General features: G+C 40.9%; 1 protein-coding gene across 1 annotated transcript in view; it reads left to right on the top strand.

The window, feature by feature from the left end:
• Positions 1 to 19478, top strand: part of ALK (ALK receptor tyrosine kinase) — a 320348-nt gene that overhangs the window by 220606 nt on the left and 80264 nt on the right. Inside the window, exon 6 of the mRNA XM_074817734.1 lies at positions 17577 to 17708. Within this exon, the coding sequence (XP_074673835.1) occupies positions 17577 to 17708 (132 nt within the window). The remainder of the gene's footprint in view (positions 1 to 17576; positions 17709 to 19478) is intronic.

Raw genomic sequence — 19478 nt, 5'->3', positions numbered from 1 at the left:
ACAAATCTCAGTCTAGATCTCAACTGAACTGTCAGGGAATAAAATCTGTATAATAAACCAGTCATCTAATTCACAACATCACGGGATTCAATCTCCCTAGGCAAGATTTAGTTCAGACATTCAGATGCTTTGTCGTATGAAGTTAGACAAGGCGGTATTCATCTTTTGTGACTTCAGCTATCTGAAAGTTAGGCATCATGTCAAAGCTAGTCTCTGGGGTCCCTCTGTAGTCAACAGAGAGAAAAAGAGGCACTTCAGAGAGCAATTCATTCCACCTTTAACATCATAGCATCATCAGAGTGTCAGAAAGGGGACAATGCTTTGCTTGAAGAATTGTAGCCTGGAATTTCTAACAGAACTATCCTTTTAAAGCCAGTGGATGCTTTAATACAGGTAATCTATAAAATTTGCCCGCCCATTCCTCACTTTCGAATGAATAGTGTCAGGCAAGGAATCTTTAACAAATGGATTCTCTATTGAACATCCTCAACGCTCACTGGTTAACATGCTAGATAAATCATTTTATAGTAATTATTTTGCAGGAGTTTATTCAGACTCTGTTAGGATAAACCCTGAAAAAAATTAAATGGCTGTTGACTGCAAGATTAATACTGCTATCCAGGAATACTTTACAATACCAACATTACCAAAACAAGCTTCATTCGTGCAGCTTTGACAGGATGCTTCCTGTCAGACCTAGGAGCCTCTGACTAAAAACAAAAACAGGAGCTGTTCTGGGAAACCTGTATAAGGAAATCAGCCCTGGGTTTTTACCATCTGTAGATATTTTATGAATGGGTCTAGAAAGGAAGGTATATTTAAAACAAAACAAACCCAAAACACCAAAACCAGTTCTTTTGCACGAAAGAACATGCAGATACAGAAGTGGTTTATTGGTAGAAGCAGAGCTACAACCAAGAGCCATCTAATGGAGCTCTGTAGATCATATTGCTTCTCTGCATCTTCACATAATCACATATATGTAAAAGTTTTGGGTTTTTTGTTGACCACATTCCTTTATGTGAGACCTCAATGAAGGCTTTTTGAAAAATCTACTTAAATTGAGTTGCATTTGGACATTGGATCCCATGTTGCTTTCCAAAGAGTGGTAATAGAAGATCCATGTTATTTTTTCAGTTACTTCCTTACCAGTAGGTGCAATTCCCTCTCTTGCATTATCTTGTTTATTTTTATTACCCTTCCAAATGACTCTCTCACTTCTGTTTAAGCAGAAGCAGTAACTCAATCCCTTAATAAAGCCTTAAACAACATTGCTTCTAAATGAGGTTAAGATCTATATTATATGCAGCATTTGCCTGGAACCTTAATTCATCCTACTTCTGCAAGGATATCTGGTTACATTCAGGAGTTAGTAATTTCAAATCCAGTTCCTGAAGATCATTGAGTTCTAGCCTAAATTTCAACTGACAGGACTTCTTAGGTATGATATACCATTAAGAGTCATGCCAGGGAATTTCTATTCCATTACATTAGTGCAATCAATGTTTGTTCTTTATCAGGAAAATATAAAAAAACTGTTATTTTCTGCACACAAAATTGTACCAAACTTTTTTTTTTGTTATATGTGCATTGTGTTTTAATAATTTTAAATACTATTCTGCAAAAAAGCTGCTATTATTTCCTATACAGAAACACATCCTTTTATCTTCAGCTTTGATTTAAAGAAAGGTCCCTCTTGTGCAGTTCTAAATTGAGACAGAATTTCCTCTGAACTTGAGCATACTTGTAGTTAATTTTTTCCATTCTCCTTGTTTTAGAAGCAGACTAGAGCTGAATATCTCAGATAAAGACCAAACTGTGTTTACAAGTTTTCCCAAAGCTGCAAAGGTAGCGGAAATTAGTCTGATGTTCCACAGTATGCCCTCTTTAAAAAGGGGAAAGGGAAATACTCCCTCTTCCATAAATTGCTTTGTATGGAATAGTAAGGTTATCATGTATCAGAATTATCTCGCGTACTAGAATGACATTTTTTAAAAGTGACTACAGCACAGCCACTGAGTTGCTCCTCTACCTTGTAGCACCATTGTATTGTGGCTTTGCTCCTCTAGTCTTTCAGCAGGTCACAAGAGTCTGTAAGATGTTTTAATGCAGTCCAGAGAACAGCTGCCATTTGAAAATGAGACAGGTTAACATAAAATCCTTGAGTAGGTAAGAACTGTTCTGGTCTCACCTGTCTGACTTTGCCTGAAATAAATTAGGGACACACTGCTTCATCAGCGGATCAGGAGGGAAAGCGGTCCTGAACAGATGGAGGCAATAACCTCTCCTGCCAGTGCAGCTGGGGGAGGATGTGTGCCTGCAACCAAAGGGATTTACCTGTACCACAGCTACAAATAACTCCAGGATCTTGTTACAGTCCAGTTTAACTCATTAGTTTTGGCAATTGTGAGCTGAAGTATTGTTCTAAGGCTAGAGCCTTGCACTGCCTGGGATTTGTGGAGGGGAATACCTTTACCTTGTGAATTTGTGACTGTATAGTTGATAGTACTTGAGGTCTGTTGCCTCATGGAGAGTAACATCTGTAGAAGAGCCTAAGAGAGGGACTCTGCCTTGTTTGCAGTAGTTGGGCCAAATACTTATAACAGAACTCAGGGTCCTTCTGTGGCATTTCTTGCTGCAGTTTCTTCAAGAGCAGATCTGTATTGTATTGAGTATCAGCAGAACTCAGAGATGCAGTTTTTTGAAAGCACCTTTTTGGAGAAATAAATCATGTTTTTAAAGCATCTCTCCACCTTCAAATGCGTGTCCACTAAAAAGAAGTGTGGGCCCAGACTTTCGTGGTGGTAGGTTTCTATTGTTATTTTCCACTACAATGAAAAGTAATTTCCACTTATATTTTGGAAATCTGAGTAGTTATAATAGTATCAAGTACTCCAGTGACAAACTCTGGAAGTAATTTTGGTCAGAAATTGAAAGTCTCTGTTCAGAATCTCATCTTAAAACAGTAATAGATACTCAGTGCTTCACCTACAGAAAAATTAATAACTTACACAGCATCAAAAATTGTTTGACGCCACATACACATTGCTGAGTGAAGTTAGTGATTTATAACCTTGCATGTAAGATGTTAGTATCGTAATTTACTGCATTAATCAGTGAACGCCAAGTCAGTTTGCAGATTGCATGTAGATCAGTTTAATCTGTCACCTTAATTGTCAGTGAAATTTTTAATGTTGAGTTTACATTAACTGTTTGCCATACTGCTTCTCACTGAGAAAGCAATAGCAACATGATACCTCCATAGTGCTCATGTGAAACTGTGCAGGCTTCATGGTTGTCTTCCACTGCTCTTGAAATCTGATGTTCCCTCATTTAAATCCATTTTTTTTTGCTAACATTTGCACGTTTTAATACACGCCAAATGGAGAGAATGTTGTCAGTCCTGTCAGTGCTAACATAGTAAAAAGTTGTCTCTTTGGTGCATTGGCCGAGCAAGAAGGTTTCAGGGGACGGGATCAAGCTGAAATGACGCAGGGCTTCCTCAGACAGATGCTGCGTTAGCATGTGGTAATGACTCGAGTGATTCTGTCATCCTCTGTGCTTGTGATTAGCATTTAGTGATACACTCGGTATAGCCGTTCACTTGAGAGTGGCTATGTGTGTTACACAAGGGTAAGCTGCATCTCCGTTTTATTCTAGGTTTGTTAAAAATGCCACTTCATGGGGCAAAGCTATCCAAAATTCTGATCAAACTCGATAAGTGTTTTGACCAAAAAAAAAAAGTAAGAGAAGAAACTAAATTTTAACACCTATTCCCTGGACTTTAGGGGTTTTTATTTGAAACAATGTTAAAAGGCATAAAGGAAGGATGAAATATCTGAAATGAAACAAATTTTGAACAATAACAAGTTTCCTGAAGCTAACCAATACTTTATTTCAAGTCAAATAAAATATTTTGGAGTAATGCTAAGCAAATATTTTTCTTCTTCAGGGGACATTTTCATTTTAGATAGCTCTTAAAAATGAGTTTATTTTTTTTCTGTGTAAACAAAAATATGCTATTAACATAGTGCTAGTTCTAAACAATAGCAAGGCCAAATATCCCCCACAAAGTGTTATTTCTTTCTGTCATGGGCAGCAAGATGCAAGCTTGAAGAAGTGAAGAGACTTATCCAAGGTCACAGCATAAGAGCCAGTTTGGAAATCCTGACTGTCAGATTCCTTATTTGATAGGCAGCATTTCTGAAGGTGATTTGCTAGCAATTCCTTGCCCCTGCACACACAGATGGAGTGCTGGTTTGAAGTACCTCAAAAAAATGATGCTGAGCTGCTGTGTTTTGGCTGTTTTGTGCTCAGTCATCATAGAATCATAGAATGGTTTGGGTTAGAAGGGACCATAAAGATCATCTAGTTCCAACCCCCCTGCCATGGGCAGGGACACCTTCCACTTCTGGCTCAAAACCCCCATCCAACCTGGCCTTGAACACTGCCAGGGAGGGAGCAGCCACAACTTATCTGGGCAACCTGTTCCAGTGTCTCACCACACTCACAGTAAAGAATTTCTTCCTAATATCTAATCTAAATCTACCCTCTTTCAGTTTAAAACCATTACTCCTCCTCATCCTATCACTATACCCCCTGATAAAGAGTTCCCCCCCCATCTTTCCTATAGGCCCCTTTTAAGTACTGGAAGGCCGCTATAAGGTCTTCCCAGAGCCTTCTCTTCTCTAGGCCAAACAACCCCAACTCTCTCAGCCTGTCCCCATAAGGTTGGTGCTCCAGCCCCCTGATCATCTTTGTGGCCTCCTCTGGACCCACTCAAACAGGTCCATGTCCTCCTTTTACTGAGGGCCCCAGAGCTGGACACAGCACTGCAGGTGGGGTCTCATGAGGGTGGAGTAGAGGGGGAGAAACACCCCCCTCAATCTGCTGGCCACACTTCTCTTGATGCAGCCCAGGATACAAGTGGCTTTCTTGCTGTGAGTGCACGTTGCTGGCTCACAGTCAGTTTTCCACCCACTAATACCCCCAAGTCCTTCCCCTCAGGGCTGCTCTCAATGCACTCTTCGCCCAGCCTGTATTTGTCCTTGGGATTGCCACAACCCATGTGCAGGACCTTGCACTTGGCCTTTGTGAGGTTTGCACGGGCCAACCTCTCCAGCCTGTCCAGGTCCCTCTGGATGGCACATCCCTTCCCTCCAGCGTGTTGACCGCACCACACAGCTTGGTGTCATCAGCAAAATTGCTGAGGGTGCACTCAATCCCACTGTCTGTGTCACCAACAAAGTTAAACAGCGCTGGTCCCAACACCGACCCCTGAGGAACGCCACTCGTCGCTGCTCTCCACTTGGACATCGAGCTGTTGACCACAACTCTTTGACAATTCCTTATCCACTGAGTGGTCCATTTGTCAAATCCATGTCTCTCCAATTTAGAGACAAGGATCTTGTGCAGGACATTGTCAGATGCTTTGTACAAGTCCAGGTAAAATACATCAGTTGCTCTTCACTTACCCACCAATGCTGGAACCCTGTCGTAGAAGGCCACCAAATTGGTCAGGCATGATTTGTCAGGCACAACAGCCATGTTGTCTGTCACCAATCATGTCCTTATTTTCCATGTGCTATAGCATAGTTTCCAGGAGGATCCACTCCATGATCTTGCCGGGCACAGAGGTGAGACTGACTGGCCTGTAGGGGTCATCTTTGTTACCCTTTTTAAAAATAGGGGTTATGTTTCCCCTTTCCTAGTCAGCGGGAACTTCACTGGACTATCACGACTTCTCAAGTATGATGGACAGTGGCTTAGCCACTTCATCTGCCAGTTCCCTCAGGACCTGCAGATGCATCTCATCAGGTCCCATGGACTTGTGCACCTTCAGGTTCCTTAGATGGTCTGGAACCTGATCTCCTACAGTGGGCAGTTCCTCCAGTCCCCGCCTTTACCTTCTGCGACTTGGACAGTGCGGCTGGAGCCCTTGCCAACAAAGACTGAGGCAAAAAAGTTGTTGAGTTCCTCAGCCTTCTCCACATCCTGGGTAACCAGGTCTCCCAGTTCCTTCTGGAGAGGGCTCACATTTTCCCCAGTCTTCCTTTTATGACCGACGTACCTATAGAAGCTTTTCCTGTTGCCCTTGATGTCCCAGGCCAGATTTAATTCTCTCAGGTCTTTGGCCTTCCTAACCTGATCCCTGGCTACCTGGACGGTTTCTCTGTATTCCTCCCAGGCTACCTGTCCTTGCTTCCACCCTCTGTAGGTTTCCTTCTTATGTCTGAGCTTATCCAGGAGCTCCTTGTTCATCCATGCAGGCCTCCTGGTGTTCTTACCTGACTTCCTCTTCATCGGGATGCATCGCTCCTGAGCTTGGAGGAGGTGATCCTTGAATATTAACCAGCTTTCTTGGGCCCCTTTTCCTTCCAGGGCTTTGTCCCATACTACTCTTGGGATAACCAGATAATAACCAGTCCTTGGTTACTAAATACTTTCTTCCTTTTGTTGGGTATTGGGAAAAGGATGCCAGGCTTTTTATTTCCAGGAATACCCTGGATGAGCTGGTAACTTAGTCATGGTCTGTCTGGAAGAGGCCTAGTAACTGCTGTGAGATACCTTTCACTTCTACTTTTTACTAGCAGTTGTCCAGAGACCTTCCCATCAGGATTGTCACCAGACTGAACAATCATAGGATGGGTGAGTTCTTGCAGTGCAGAGAAAACTTGAACTGCTATTGTCTGTGCTGAAACTGCTTCACACACAGGGGACTGATAATTTGGATTTGCCACCCTGTCTTTGCCAGGGTTTAGTTTGCTTAGCTGTCCTCCTGTTCTGCTGAAAACTTTTCAGAGAATGCAGCGGCTGTTGCCCATAAAGACCTGGCTGCTGTGGACACAGAGTCCTCTGAGCTTTCTGACTATGTTACCGCTGGTGGGACAGTGGATCATTGATTTTATCCATATTAGATGCTAGGGCAAGGCACTTTCATCATCTTTGTGATACCTCATTGACAGACTGTTTAAAATTATATTGCTCACTAAAATGCAGCAGTAATTACCTGTGGGATGGGAAGGAAGGGCATGGTCAAAGTAGAGTTGAGAGCCTTTACTGTAACTACTGCTGCATAAGAGTCCTACTGCTGTTTATAAAGAAATCCTGGAAAAGTATTTTCCTGGAAAAGGCATTTTAATCTTGGAAAAGACATTTTTCCTGGTTTAAGTACAAATTCCAGGGCAGTTGATTTTGTTGATAGTATTTCTTTAAACTTTCTGAATGTAGATTCCCTGTGCACTTTAGGTTACGTTCCAGGCTTTGAGGTGCTGCAGTGATGTGAGTAGTTGGCCAGTGACATTCGGTATAGCTGGTGAACTGCATCCACATCCCATTAAGTTAAAGCCCTGGGAGGGCTGCAAGTCAGGTATTTTAACTGTTCTCTTTGTAAAAAATATATAGCGGGTATCTAACACCTTTGCACTCGGTATAACTTAACTATACCACGGAGAGGACCATGGGCAGCTTAAGATGAATGCAAGTACAAATATAGAGCAACCAGTGGATCATAGTAAAAAACAGGAAGAGTTTGTGTTCCCTAAGATGGCTGACCTTCCCAAGATGGCCACTACCCAGAGAGAAGACTTGATGAAATGTGTACAAAAGTTAATGTTAATTGTTATTTGGTCTTCAAGACTAAGTCTAGACACATCTAAATGTAAAGTACCTTTTAGGTGTCCCCTAGTCCATTTTATGGCCAAAAGAAAGTTTGGTGGCTCTTTTTTATTATTCAGTGTGTTTGTGCAGTTTGTGCTTTCAAGTGAGTCCCATCCAGTACAGCTTGTTAACTGAAACTCTCTTCTAAACTGATGGGTTTTTTTTCAACATCTCCTTTGAAACTGCACCACAATCCAGTAGATCTTTGGTGGAAAGTATACAGAATGTCATTGTTTCCTGAATTGGTTTATAATTTTCTTTTCTTAGCTCCTTATATGCCTAATTATTTTTTTATTTCAAGTCAGCCAGAATACTATGTATGTATGGCTGGGTTGGGTTCTGTATGTCATTTCCATGTGCTCTGCTCCTCCTGGACCTTCCCATAGTTATTCATGGGTAACATACTAGCCCTGTTTGCCACAAAACCAGACTAACCCCATTAGTCTGCAGTGGGGCTAGCAACCCCTGTTTCATATTCTTTTTTTATTACTTGTTTTGTACCCAAAGGTTTACATTTGCTAGGTCTTGATGAAGAATGAACGGTAAGCTGTCGTTTCTCCTACTTCTCTATTTTGTATAATGAATTGTTTTGCAATTATAAAGGATTTAGTTATAAAGGATTTGTCTGCCAGGAAGAGGTACATTTGCATTGTATAAATAGATTTATCTAGAGTCAACAAGGTGTTACGCTTTGCTGAAACCTATCCAGCTGGAAGGAGCATTTTACATAATAACAGCAGTAGCAAATTTGTGAGAATTTAATGCTATTGCTGATGATAGTTAAGAGATTAATTAATGGCCAACTGAATCAGTTAGCAAAATGAGGGGAAGAGGGGTTGGAAGAACCTTGAAGGGGAGCTTGCACTCAACAGAAAGCCGATTGACAAAGTGGATATAAAGGAATATTTTGGGTTAGCATACATTTTATGGTTCCAAATTTGAAGATGAGAACTGTAAAAGAAATGACCGTCATTTCTGAGTAATTGTGTAAAATCTTCTGAGAGTTTGATTGCACAGTCTACTCATTGAAGGGTAAAGATCTTAAAGAAAACCTAGAGTCATAGAGAGAGACATTACGACGTGTTCTGACTCGATCTGTCTTTACACATAGCAACTGTTTTATTAAGATTCCTATCACAGTATTAAAAATAATTAAAAAGCCATTTTAATATTATTTAACATTTGTCTAACTATTCTACTGTGGCTAGCAACCCACAGGCATCTCATCCTCAGGGCATGGTAATTCTGAGTTATGATATTGGTCAACACTTACGGTTCTCTCTGCACCTCAGTATGTGTTTGGGAAAGAGATCTTGCGTGGAAAGCATTAATCAAAGTGTCTTTTAGCATGCCACAAGACAGTAGAGAGACTGCCTGAAACCTGAGTGGTTGTCTTGGAATGGTGATGTCATCCCTTCTTGTGTTTTTTGCCTAATATCTTCAGTATGTACCTCGGCTGACACAGAACTAATCACTATGTTCTTTGCTGATATGTTTTTCTTCTGTAAGCATTCCCAATTCATAAGTCTTCCACATGTTCAAGGGTTAGCAGAGGTCCTCCGACAGAGAGACAACTCCATGAAAGGGTAGTTCTCCAGGCTTTTTTTGATGCTGAGTGCCATTGACCTTCAGCAGCTTTGCTCCTGGTATAATTTCATTCAAGTATAACAAGGCCTTGAAGCACAGCCTGATTCACAAGACCAAAGAACTGCTACTTCTCCATCCCTTTGGACTTGCTTCAGAGCACTGAGATGTAGGCAGTTTTCAGTGCATTCAGCCAAAAGAGTCACCAGTGAGTCACAGCATCCACCAACATACTGATGTTTGGGGATGTGTGGGGGTAGGGTAACACTGCAGTGTTTCCTTTTGCTTCCCTAGAACTGAAAGCTGGACAGCCTCCATCCACATTAAGTCCCTTCCAGTGGCAAACCATGTTATGTGTCACCAATACTATTGCTCTCTCTCACAGCAAGTGCTCACGTCCAATTTCATGTTGCTTATGCTTCGAGTTTTTGAGGTATTGTAGCTCAGTTTTCAAATTAAATGGAAATTAACTCCTTGACGACAATTTGTTGCACTTACACACTGGCAGAGTTTCACAAGAGGTTGACACAGTGGAGAGAAACACGACATGAAACTTTCTCCCCCAGCAAACTTCTGCTTCTACCTGGAACAACTATTGTTCTTCCACTGTGGGGCCACTGCTTTGCACAGTAGAGCGTTTGGCTGTGGTGTGAGGCTGCATCACTGCACCCTGCTGAAAGGGACCACATACACGTGCTCGTGATTGTGCTGATTTGTGATATTCCACCCATCTCCCCCAGCAACTGATCTGCAGTAAGGCCATAAACCTTAATTTAATACTGCTGACAGCTAAAGGAGAGATACTGCTTTAAACAGTTATGGAAGCAGAATTGCATTTTAGAAATGAAAAATATGATTCCTATCTAAAATGATGTTTGAATACAATTAAGTGTCATACCTCTGTTTGCGTTTGTCATGACAAGGCATACAAATATACCTCTGCTGACTGGTTTGGCAGTACTAAAAGCACATGACTGAGAGATTACTGAGATGCTACTATTTCAGGGTTCAGAGAGAGGTTATATCTGTGTGGGATCAACTCTTGATGAGCCAAGCAGTCTTCTCCAGTCTTTCTTTTCTGTGGCTTTTTTCTTGTATCTGGGCAACTTCAGTCCAACTGGTAGAGGTTAGAACAGGAGTCAGTTAGTCTGGTTTGGGTAATTTACAGTCTCATTTAAGTAATTTAAATTGGTTGATGTGTACCTCAGTTTTCTCACCTTTGAAATGTTCCTGATGGTGAGGGGTTTTTTGTTGTGGTGTTTTTAAGAACCAAGAATTGAAAAAAATCCACTATGTGTAGTGGCAGTGCTGGTTGTGCTTGGAACTGGAGAACCTGCATAGGCAAAAATAAAACTTACTTTAATAATTGAAAGTGGATTTGAGCCAAGTCTTCTAAGAAGCAAAATGTGGAAAATTACATATATTTCCTATCTAATCAGCTTTCCTATCTAATATGCTCTTAGCCAAGAGGCATGCATGAAGTTTGGAAGCACTATTTTCATGTCCTTTCTCTAGCAGCCTTCTTTCATTTCATATTCAGCTCCATGTCTGATGTTGAGCGTGGACCCATGTTAAATCTGCTCATGTTGTCTATAAATAAGCTTAGAGATCTTAACCACCTCATGATTTTGTCAGCGTTCGCCGCATGTGGCAAGCAACATTCATCTTCCAGTGAGCTAGCAATCAGTCTGCCCAGCGTTTCCCATGGGTGAGGTTGCTGCTGATAAGAGCTGGTCTCCAAGCCTATTCAGACCCAGAGAGGTCTGATGGGAATGGCAGAGCTAATAATAGAAGTTGGACCTTTTTATTTTCCCTCTCCAAGGTTTGTATTTTGAAAAATTCACAGAAAATCACAGAAAAGTGGTTTTGGTCTTTTTTTTAACCCATTGCTTACTGTTACAAATATAGTAATCGCTGCTTTTAGGAGATGTATGAAAACTGGGGGTGAGGTGGTGTTTTGTTTTGTTGGTTCTTTTAATCTCCTGAAGATGAAATGTTACCTGAGAGAAAAGGGAATCAAATAGCAAATGCAGTCTGATATTGAAACAAGGGCAACAAAAAGCAAACAAAAGAAATGAGATTTGGGATTTTAGCAAAATTACTCTATCCCACTGTATTGTTCTAAGTCGGGATGTTCATATTTAGGGAAGAAAACCTTGAAGATCTGATGTGTGAGATGAAATTTTAAAAAAAAAAGGTCTGAGGACTATGTATAGTTATGTTTGGGAATAAGTATTTTCCATCTCTTTTGGCCGTTTTCATTTTTGTAGGTATCGCTGCATGCTGAAAAATCTCACTTCCTTTGTAAACTTTGCTGCTGCTGTTTACTTGCTTACTATTAATTTTTGGATGTGCTGTTGGAGCTGCTTATTCATTGGTAAGCAATCAGAGGAAAAAATACATCTGTTACCATGAGCCCTAACAAAAACAAAAAAGCAGCTAGACTTTGTGCAAGATTAATAGGGAAAAACATTATCATGTCATTTATTGCACTCAGCAATTATTTGCTGTCTCAGGAGCTATGAAGATAAATATTAGATCCTCAGTCAACTTCCCTAATTGAAAAATGAGAAAGTGTGAAATATAGCTAACTTTCTTATTCCACATTCTTATTCCATTATAGTACAAAGGAAGCTAGTTGTTGCTGTAAATTCAAGAAAGCTACATCACACCAACATTAATGCTGGGAAGTCGTTCAGTCAAAAGGTAGGAAAAGTAACTAGACCTGGTCAAAAGCATTTCCAAGAGAACACAGGGGGCCTGGCTAGTCTGAATGCTGTATGGCTCTGTAGAAAGTTCATGCTGCTGAAACATGGCAGTGAACAAGTGCTGGCTCCTCACATGTGCTATGAAGCTTTCTTCGGTGTAAGCAATCATACTGGCATTAGGCAAGGCTGAAGGAGTAGATGTTTTAAAATTTGTATACCAAGCATAACATCCCTACTTTGAAACAGCAGCAGCAGAGAGCACGTTAGAACTGAGTGGGCGGAATTATTGACATAAGTGAGTTCCAAACCAGTAAGCTTCCACTTGAGTTTCCTGCCCAACATTTTATCTTTGTCTGAATTCAAATGTTCTCAAATTTCTTGGGTTTTTGACAATATTTAGTTATATGTCGAAAACTCTGAAGTCAGTATTTCCAACCCAGAATTGTTTTGAAACTTTTGTACTGTGAGAAATTTGGGCAATTTTATTTTATGGTTAGATACATTTTGAAATTTTGACATTTTCTGTGAAATGAAAACTCTGTTTCTACGCGGCTCTAATGAGCAAGATTTCTCACCTTGGACTAGCTCACTGTGGGAATGCTGCACTCTTAGCATGCAGGGCAGGGGGTGCTCCCCCAGTGGAAAGGTATTTACTATCCTCTGTCCTACCTTCATCAAATGTATGGCCCTATTCATTTTACCCTGTAAATTATTCAAACTGCACTGTGAAGACAGAGTGAATAATTTCCTTACAGTTTTTTTCATGGCTCTGTTATCATAGCATCTTAGTTCCTTACAAATGTTAATGAAATGAACATCACAGAGCTCTTGTGATGACTTTATTCCCGTTTTATGTATAGGAAGTGAAATAAGAAGATGAAAGTCAATTTATGTAACTGGAAAAATGGGCAAGCTTTCAGGCATACACAAACATGGGCTGCTTTTTCTGCCTGTATCAGATAGTCTAGTAAAAAGAAATCACCTCCTCTTACAAATGTGGCTTCACTTGCATCCTTAGGCAATGACGGCAACAGTAACAGTGCTGTTATAAAGATTAAAGCCAGAAATTATGAAGTGTTGACTAATATTGGCTGCCTGGTGTGAGAAACCTGGAGTCCATCTTTTTTCAAAGAGTTTTTTGAGGACACTGTGTTTTCCAAGTATATCTCTCACTGGTCTTATTTGCAGCTGTGACCATGGCTTCTCTGCAGATACAAATACAGGTGTCCTGGGGTGGGTGCCTGGAAAATGAGGACAGTGTAGCTCCTGTGAAAGGTTTGATTTATGTGATCTGCCCTATATCATGTTGGAGTTCGATGGCCATTTGCCAAGGATGGCTTCGGTTGCACAGTCCCTGATTTTTAGTGGCATTTAGTGGAGGAATGTTAGACTTGGGCACTAACCCATTAGAAAATATTTTTTAAGAGGTGTACTTAAATAGTAGGAATGTTTCTCTTTTTTGAGAAGTAGCACATATGGGTGGATTACATGTTGGATAAGCATGGTGGATTTCCATGGGTAGGTTTTTCTTACTTACATACGTGCAATTAAAAATGGAAGTTTTTCCCTTTGTGTGCATACAGGGTCTTGCCCTGAGAACCGTTGGAATCAATTCAGCTGTGTCCAACCAGGCTTCTCAGGGATAGCCCAGAGAGCAGCTGCTTTTTGGCAAAACGTGCACGCGGGTGCACATTCAATCCAGGTCTTTGGAATCTCTGTTCACCTTCTTTTGCAGAGTAAAAATGACAGGGTTTTTAAACAACAACCAAGTACTGTCCTATTAAGCTCTCTTATTTTAATGTGTGCTGAGTAGGAGGGCTTTACCTGACTGTGTTGGTCCCAAAAGCTTTCAATAGCACTAAAAATTATGGCCTGGGAAGTTGAATGTAACACGTGAAGGTATAATTATGTTCAGCTTGATTAATCTTGCATGATAATTAGCAGCATAACCAGTTTGCAAGATAAGGGATATCTTTGTGAGTGCCTGTAAGAACTTCACTCTTCCATCCCACCTGGCCAAGTGTGATGGCAGTAAGTTGAAGGTTCCCATTTTGCAGTGATCAAACATCACAGTCTTTATGGCCACGTTCCTGAGAGACAGATTTACCAGCGCACTTCAATTTCTCTGCTGGTCAAGGGAGGGGGGAGGAGAAAAGAGGCACCTGAAGTCAGAGAAAATCTGCAGAAGAGTGAAATACATCCCCTTTGGCCCCACAGTCTGAGCACTAAGTTGCTTATCCTGCGTTAGGCTAAGCCAGATTTCCCCTTGTCCATTCTGCTATATGGAAACTAAGTCCAAAAGCATAGGCAGCCAAGAGCCCAAGCAGTCATTTATGTCCAGGGTCTGGTGCTGGATTTGAACGCTGCCAAGGCTGGACTGTGTTCAGAAACAGGACCTGTGAGGTACAAAGTCAGCACTTGTTCCCCCAAGGAGTTGTTTGTTTCTCCTTTCAATTTAGAGCCTGAAATGCCATTTGTTTAATGTTGCTGTTTAAATAATGATTTATAAAGCTCCAAGCCAGCCTTGGTACAGCTTAATGACTGCTATAATTTATGGATGCCACTGGCTACATAAACACTGCTGTAAATATAAAGGATGTCTCCCACAAATTTTACTTTGATACTTACTTGATACCATTCATTTTCCTTTCCTTACGCATCTTCTGTGTGTGAGTTGAGGCCACTTCACTCAGTGATCCAGGTCATTCTGTCTCACCTTTCCAGGAGTGATAGGGGCTGGGAAATTAAAAGATCAAATGTCTATTTTTGTTACAAATATTTTAATTAAAAATTACGTTTCCTTGAGCTTGGATGCAAACGTCTGCATCAAGTGGCACGTTAAAAGGATCAATTGTATTTGGGCTTTTTTTTGGTTATCTATTTCTTTTACTAGTTAATCATCACCTTTATCCAATTCATTTTGCTTTTGTGCACACAGTAAACAAGGAAACAGGAGACAGGAATAAATCATGCACTGTCACAGAGCCCAGCCATTCCCTGGGTTACAGCTTTGCTATTTGTGTTTTCTAACCTATACAAGGAGCATGTATATACACGTCTAATGCAAATCTGAGCTAATTCGAGCCCCATCTCCGCAGAGATGAATGAACATGCAAATCTGCTGCTTTGTTTTTGGAGGGAAGGATCCTGGAATTGCTTTATGTCTCATTGCAACTGACATCTTTTAAATACTACAGTCAGTTGACTTCAGGAGATTTGTGCTCCTGGGCTGCAACAAAGACACCTGGGAAGACAGCAGGTGCTCTTGAATGTCTTGGTTCCATTATAATTAGCATTAATGCAGTGATGTGCTTGGAAAACTGAGTGCCTTTACAAAGTTATAATGCATTGAGTAAACAGAACAACTCCATTGCCTACAATAACCCCTCCTCTGAATCTCTGCATATTGTATCCCAGCAGCTGCTGGGATAAAACACGGACATTGCTGAAAAGATTGCAGATAAACTGAGTGTGACATGAGACCTGGTAATAAACGTGGGGTTCAAAACCATCTGTGGGGTAATTCAGAGAGACAAAAGTACTTCTGAATTTGAGTAGGACTTAAAGATTTTGTTTAAGAGTGTCATGATGTTACAAACTTCATGGAAGCACTCTGGGCCACGTCTCTCAACTATTTTTTAGGTGGTACTTCCAGCAACACAGTGCCATACAAGTTCATTGCATACCCCTAGGAGAAAGGATCACCTACTAAGTTAATAGAGTTGCTTCTTACAGCTTTCTAGCATCTGTTTGCATGCTGACCTGAGCCCACTGTGTCTGGCTTTTGACATGCAAAGAGCTTTGCATCTCACATAGGGAGGGCTCTCAGCGGTGTCTCTAAGAGTGCACTTTTGCGAGGAGCATGGGAAAGCCAAGGAAGATATCTTCTTATTGCCTTAAAGCCTTACCAAGGGGCCTGCAGAAATTGTCAGCAACCAGCTCTGAGTTACTTATTTTTTCTGCAAAGCTCTCCTCTGTAGTCATGCCTTGACCCTGACTGAAATACAAGGGCACTGTGCAGCCTGTATGCGGCAAGCCAGCTCTAAGGCAGTCAAAAAATTGAGCTGACAATAACACAGAGCACCCTTTTCAGGAGCCAGGGCCCTTTATTAAAAAGGTTTGGCATGTATTCCCCCCACTCCTGAATTGATTTGCGCCATAAAATAAGCTTGAAGAAAAATAGTGGTTGTTTTCCTACATGCTTCATTAATTTTTAGTTTTGGCAGGCAATATAAATAAAAGTATCAAGTGCACATCTAATTGAATCACCAGTGATTCCCAACTCCCTGTAGTACCAGAGAACATGATGTAGCTGCGCTGTTTAGCAAGCACAGATGAGTTAGGCAAACAATGGCTCACTCTGCCCAGAGGCTTTGGTTTAATCTTGAGCATTTACCCATTTAATAGGAGACAGGGCAGAAGTTGGTGCAGTGGGGAACTGGCAGCACAGGCCTCTTTGTACTTCTTGACTTGCCTTCTAGGAGTAGTGACTGGAAGCACACCTCTGCAGAGAGTCAGGATGCTTTCGGTGAATTGCATCTACACCCAGATTTTTGTGGAAGGAGCTCTGGCTCTTCTCAAGCTTAGCCTCCTCCATATGTGCTGACTGTGGGATGTTGTTGAACTAACTTCTGTCTCCTTCAGGTGGCTGATATAGAGCATGTGTCTCTTAAGAAAAAAAAAAAAAAAAAGCCTTGTCCTAGGTATCTCACTTGGCCACAATCAAAAGACTCAGGATGGGAGAATTCCTACGGTGAGGAAAATGATACTCGTCAGGCTGGATGATCTCTGACTTCTCAGCTGTCAAGGGAATCAAGTGCCTTCAGAAAAGGATGGTGCTAAGCGACAAGTACTCAGAATGATTTCTGAATAGATGATACTGGCCTCTAATTGTAATGTTCAGTGACCTTATTTCATGAGTTGGCTCCTTTCCACGTTGCTAGCTGGCTTTTGCTGCTTAGCATAGGTAAAATGAATTAGTGATTTTTGTATCTTGGTAGATGGAGTCTGCTGTGGGATCCCTGACTCAGGGGAAGGGGAGTGTAGGATGCAGGAGCAGTAGTGGATATAGAAGAGAAAGAAAATTACAAGAAGCAGAGATCAGAGTGTTTTCTCTCTTGCAGAGAGAATATGACAATGTGATACACCCAAGTCATAGGTAATACATGTTGACAGGAGGTCATGATGAAAGCTTGTGTTCTTTCCAAACTGTGTAGCTATGTTATTCCTAAACTAGACAGAGAGGATATCAGTCTTCAGGACCATCAGTCTAGCAGTAAATTCACACACAATTAAAAATCTATCATGCATATTGTGGTGTTCTTGAGAAGTACCACAGAGAAGACTGCAGGATTTCAACCCTCTTTTCAAGAGTCAAGAGGTCTTCCAAGTTAAAAAATGAGAAACGCCTGGGGAACAAAATTTTCTGGTAGGTGGGTCATTAGATATTTGACAAGATTAAACAGGTCTAACAAAATAAAACAATTACTTTATCAAGCAATTACTGGATTGAGGGGATTTCACAGGGTGTTCTCACCTTCAGTGTTATCCAGGATCCTGTGACCTGTTAGTTGGGAGGAAGGCAATTCAGTAATCTGAAGTGGTTTTTGTTTTCTTTTTCTCTAGGATATGCTTCTGTCTCAAAAATGGCTCTGGAGGGTTCGTTCAGCTGCTGGAATGGAACGGCAATCAGGCTGGGGAAGGCGTGTGACTTCATCAGGGACTGCACTGAGGGAGAAGATGAGGGAGATATGTGCAGTGAGTAAATCCAACCCCCCAGGCTGCATCCTCCTTTTTCAAAAGCATTGATTGTTTTGAATTTTAATGCCTGAGACTTTAGCACTAATAGACTAATTCACTACTATCAAAAGACCAGTATCCTCCCCAACACATGCAGTTTGTCTGGATGTCTGCCTGGAGCGGACCATTTAATATGTTCCTGTACTCGCCTGCATTAGTTCTGCAGCAGGTTCTTAAGATGCTCTTAGTGCTTCATCTCTTCCGAAGTCCTGATCAAAAATGCAAAGAAAGTATAGCCTGAATAGCTAGATGCCTTACAGAATTATGAAATGTGTAGTTTGTTAGAGCCTTTAATCAAAATGTAGCACAGCATGTAGCAGAAGGGAGAGGAAGGAGAAAACTTCTAAGATGAAAAATGAGGAGAGCCAGTAGCTTGTATTTGACCAATTCCTGTGTCTTTGTAATTCCTCTTGTTTTCTATCCTCTCTTCAGCAGTCAGTAGTCTAATAAAATACAGCAGAAGACAGATAGCAGCCTGAGTTTTCTGAAAACTTGCTGTGCCTGAATACTTTGTAACTGTGCTGAATAACCTAGATACTTTAGGACCTTCTTGAAGATGCCTTATCTCTTTTTCTACACTGCTACATGTTCTACCTCCAGCATCTTTCCCTTTGCCAGGCTACAGATAGTTAGGAGTGGTGGATTGTCAGCCATATGGTTATCCACAGGGCAAATATATCAAGAAAAATAATTGTTGAGAGTTCATCATTTACCAATTTAAATTGTATGTGTCATAGCTGATCTAGCCTATGGACTTTGATCAACAGAGCTGCATTGATTTAGTATGCAAAAAATGTGTTCCTTGACCAAAATACCAGCAAAAGCCTTTGGAATAGAAGAACCAATTATTCTCAGTTTAGCTTTCATATGTGACAGCTAAAGCAGGGGAGAATTTGGGTAAGGTCATTCAAACAAGCTGTGTTGATGTAGGTGATGTCTAGACTAATGGTCCTTTGCTGTTTCTAGCATAAACATAAGAGTGACACACAACTTCTAGAAAATTCCGGTTCTTTCCTGCTAACAAAGAAATAAAGTAACATATTTTATTGGAGTGGAGAACAGTGGTTTGACCGGGGATCTAGTAAACTAGTTAAAAGCTTGAAATGATATGCTTTTCCATCATGTTAGACATTGTTACTATTTGAAATTAGATTAATTAACAACACACACTCAGAGAACATTAGATTCACTTTCATAGGAACAGTGTCATCACTGCGGACTTGCAGCTCCTTAGAACCGATAATGCTGCATATTAGTAGTATTGAAACCTACTTTTTGCCTAAAGAGCTTTAAAACAAAGCTCTAAAACTTCGTAATGTTATTTCTATTGTGTTCTATACTTTAATTAAAAAACCCTATTAAATTATAATAATCAGAATCTTAAATACATTTTCATTTAATTGGAAGTAGAGTAGTATTATTTACCATCAGCTATATGTCCAGGTACAGTTGTGTCTGTCTGCTATAAATGGCTCTGCCTTGCGAGGGTAATCCTGTCTATACCAGTGGGAACAGCAGAGCTCACAAGGTGGAGTTGTACCGCTCATGGATGCAGACTAAATACCACATATATATCTCTGTATCTAAATACCACTAAATATCACATATCAGGAGGCTGGCACTGCTTTTGCCCTTAGCTGCCAGCCTGTATCCCATGGTGAGCCAGTGGTTATATGACGAATCCCTCTCTCATATACGTTTTCCACAGGGGTTGGTTTGCTTGCCTTT

The sequence above is a fragment of the Strix aluco genome, chromosome 3 (genome assembly GCF_031877795.1).
Source record: "Strix aluco isolate bStrAlu1 chromosome 3, bStrAlu1.hap1, whole genome shotgun sequence".
Classification (NCBI taxonomy): domain Eukaryota; kingdom Metazoa; phylum Chordata; class Aves; order Strigiformes; family Strigidae; genus Strix; species Strix aluco.
This window is presented reverse-complemented; position numbering and strand designations above follow the sequence as displayed.